Source organism: Corapipo altera, unplaced genomic scaffold, assembly GCF_003945725.1.
Source record: "Corapipo altera isolate COAL_440 unplaced genomic scaffold, ASM394572v1 59634, whole genome shotgun sequence".
In the NCBI taxonomy this organism is placed as follows: Eukaryota; Metazoa; Chordata; class Aves; order Passeriformes; family Pipridae; genus Corapipo; species Corapipo altera.
Window position 1 is genome coordinate 1 of NW_020890494.1, and position 1,658 is coordinate 1,658.

The window sequence follows — 1,658 nt, forward strand, 5'->3', positions numbered from 1 at the left end:
ACTCTGTGCCAGTGTGCCCGCGGGTCCCCAGCTTTGTGCCCGGTGCCGCCCCAGGGTGAGCCAGGGGTGGTGGCAGCACCGGGGGCAGGTGACGCCCAGCGCCTTCCTAAAAAAAAAAAAGCCTTTATTGCCCTAGAAAAGCCCCGCAGCCCCCGCGGCTGGGGACAGGCACCGCGACCGGGGGGGGGGGGGGCACGGGGAAGGTGCAAAGGAGGGGTTCACCCAGTGCCAGCCCCCCAACGTGCCCCCGCGTGCCCCCCAGTCCCAGCCGTGCCCCCGCGTCAGTCCCAGCCGTTCTCCTTCACCATGTGCGACATCTCGATGATGAACTTCCCCTCCTTGTACTTCTGGCTGCTCTCGAAAGCCTGTTCCTGGGGAAAGGGGCAGGGGGGCCGTGTCAGCCTCCCGCACCCCGACGGGGGCACCCGGGGTGCTGCCTTCCCCCAGGGCTCGGGGGTGTCCGCAGCGAAGGTTTGGGGTGGCCAGGGGGTGCCCATTTGGGGTACCCAGAAAAGGGGTTTGGGGTGTCTGGAGCAGCACCCACAGGGTGGGTTTGGGGTGCCCAGGGGTGTCCAGGGCAGAGGTTGGGGATCCCCAATGGAGAGGTTGCAATGCCCGCAGGGGATGGCGGTGCCAGCGCAGGGGCACTCACGTATTTCCAGCCCAGCGTGGTCTTGCAGCTCTGGCAGAAGATGTCGGCCACCGAGTGCAGCCCCGTCAGCAGCAGGCGCTGCTCAGCCGGGCCGCAGCCCACGTTCACCCTGCGCCGAGAGCGGGGTGTCCCACGGGCACGGCAGCCAGCCCGGGGCCCCCCGGGGACCCCCCCCTGCCCCGCCACCGTCCCTGGGGTCCGCCAGTACTCACACGGAGTTGAACAGGTAGGCACGGCCATGGCTGCCCTGGAAGGACTGGGGGGACACGGCCAGAGTCACTGGTCAGCCCCTCACCTCTCCCGGCCCCCCTCCCTGCACGTCCCCTGCGCCCCCCCGCGTGCCCCCACCCTGCTGCACTGCCACCCTGCCAGCCCCGGGGACACAGTGGGGGGACACCTGCCCCCCTGGGGACACTGAGGGGGGGAGACAGTCCCCTCCACGGGAGCACCACGGGGGACACCTGCCACCCCCAGGGCACCGTGTGGGGCGAGGCTTCCCGCCCTGGGGCAACGCTGGCCACCGTGGGAATGTCCTGGGGACACCAGAGAGGGACACCTGCCATGCCAAGGGCACCATGGGGGGTGGACACTGGTTGTCTCAGTGCCACCTCGGGGAGAGGCTCAACACCCCGGGGACACGGTGGGGGTGACACTCGCTGTCCCAACACCCCCCCGGGGACACGGTGGGGGTGACACTCGCTGGCCCAACACACCCCCCCCGGGGACACGATGGGGGGCACCGGCTGTCCCAGTGCCACCTTGGGGAGAGGCTCAACACCCCGGGGACACGGTGGGGGTGACACCCGCTGTCCTGCCCCCCCCCCCGGGGGACACCGCAGGATGTCCCGCAGGAGGACAGTCCCCACCCCGGCGGTGGCACCTTGGAGATGAGCTCCTCGTGGCGGGCCAGGTGCGCCCGGCAGTGCACGCAGCTGTAGGTGCGGTGGGAGCGCGGCAGGTAACTGCGGAAGGTGCGGGGGGGCAGGCGGGCGGCGGGGGGCAGGCG

General features: G+C 71.0%; 1 protein-coding gene across 1 annotated transcript; it reads right to left on the reverse strand.

Moving 5' to 3' along the window:
* Positions 1 to 112: 112 nt before the first annotated feature.
* Positions 113 to 1,655, reverse strand: LOC113942421 (protein yippee-like 4; the record flags this gene model as incomplete). The annotated part of the gene is made up of 4 exons (XM_027633552.1): positions 113 to 371; positions 653 to 761; positions 865 to 908; positions 1,533 to 1,655. Coding segments are annotated over 4 exons (366 nt in total), but the record flags the coding sequence as incomplete, so codon positions are not given.
* Positions 1,656 to 1,658: the final 3 nt, after the last annotated feature.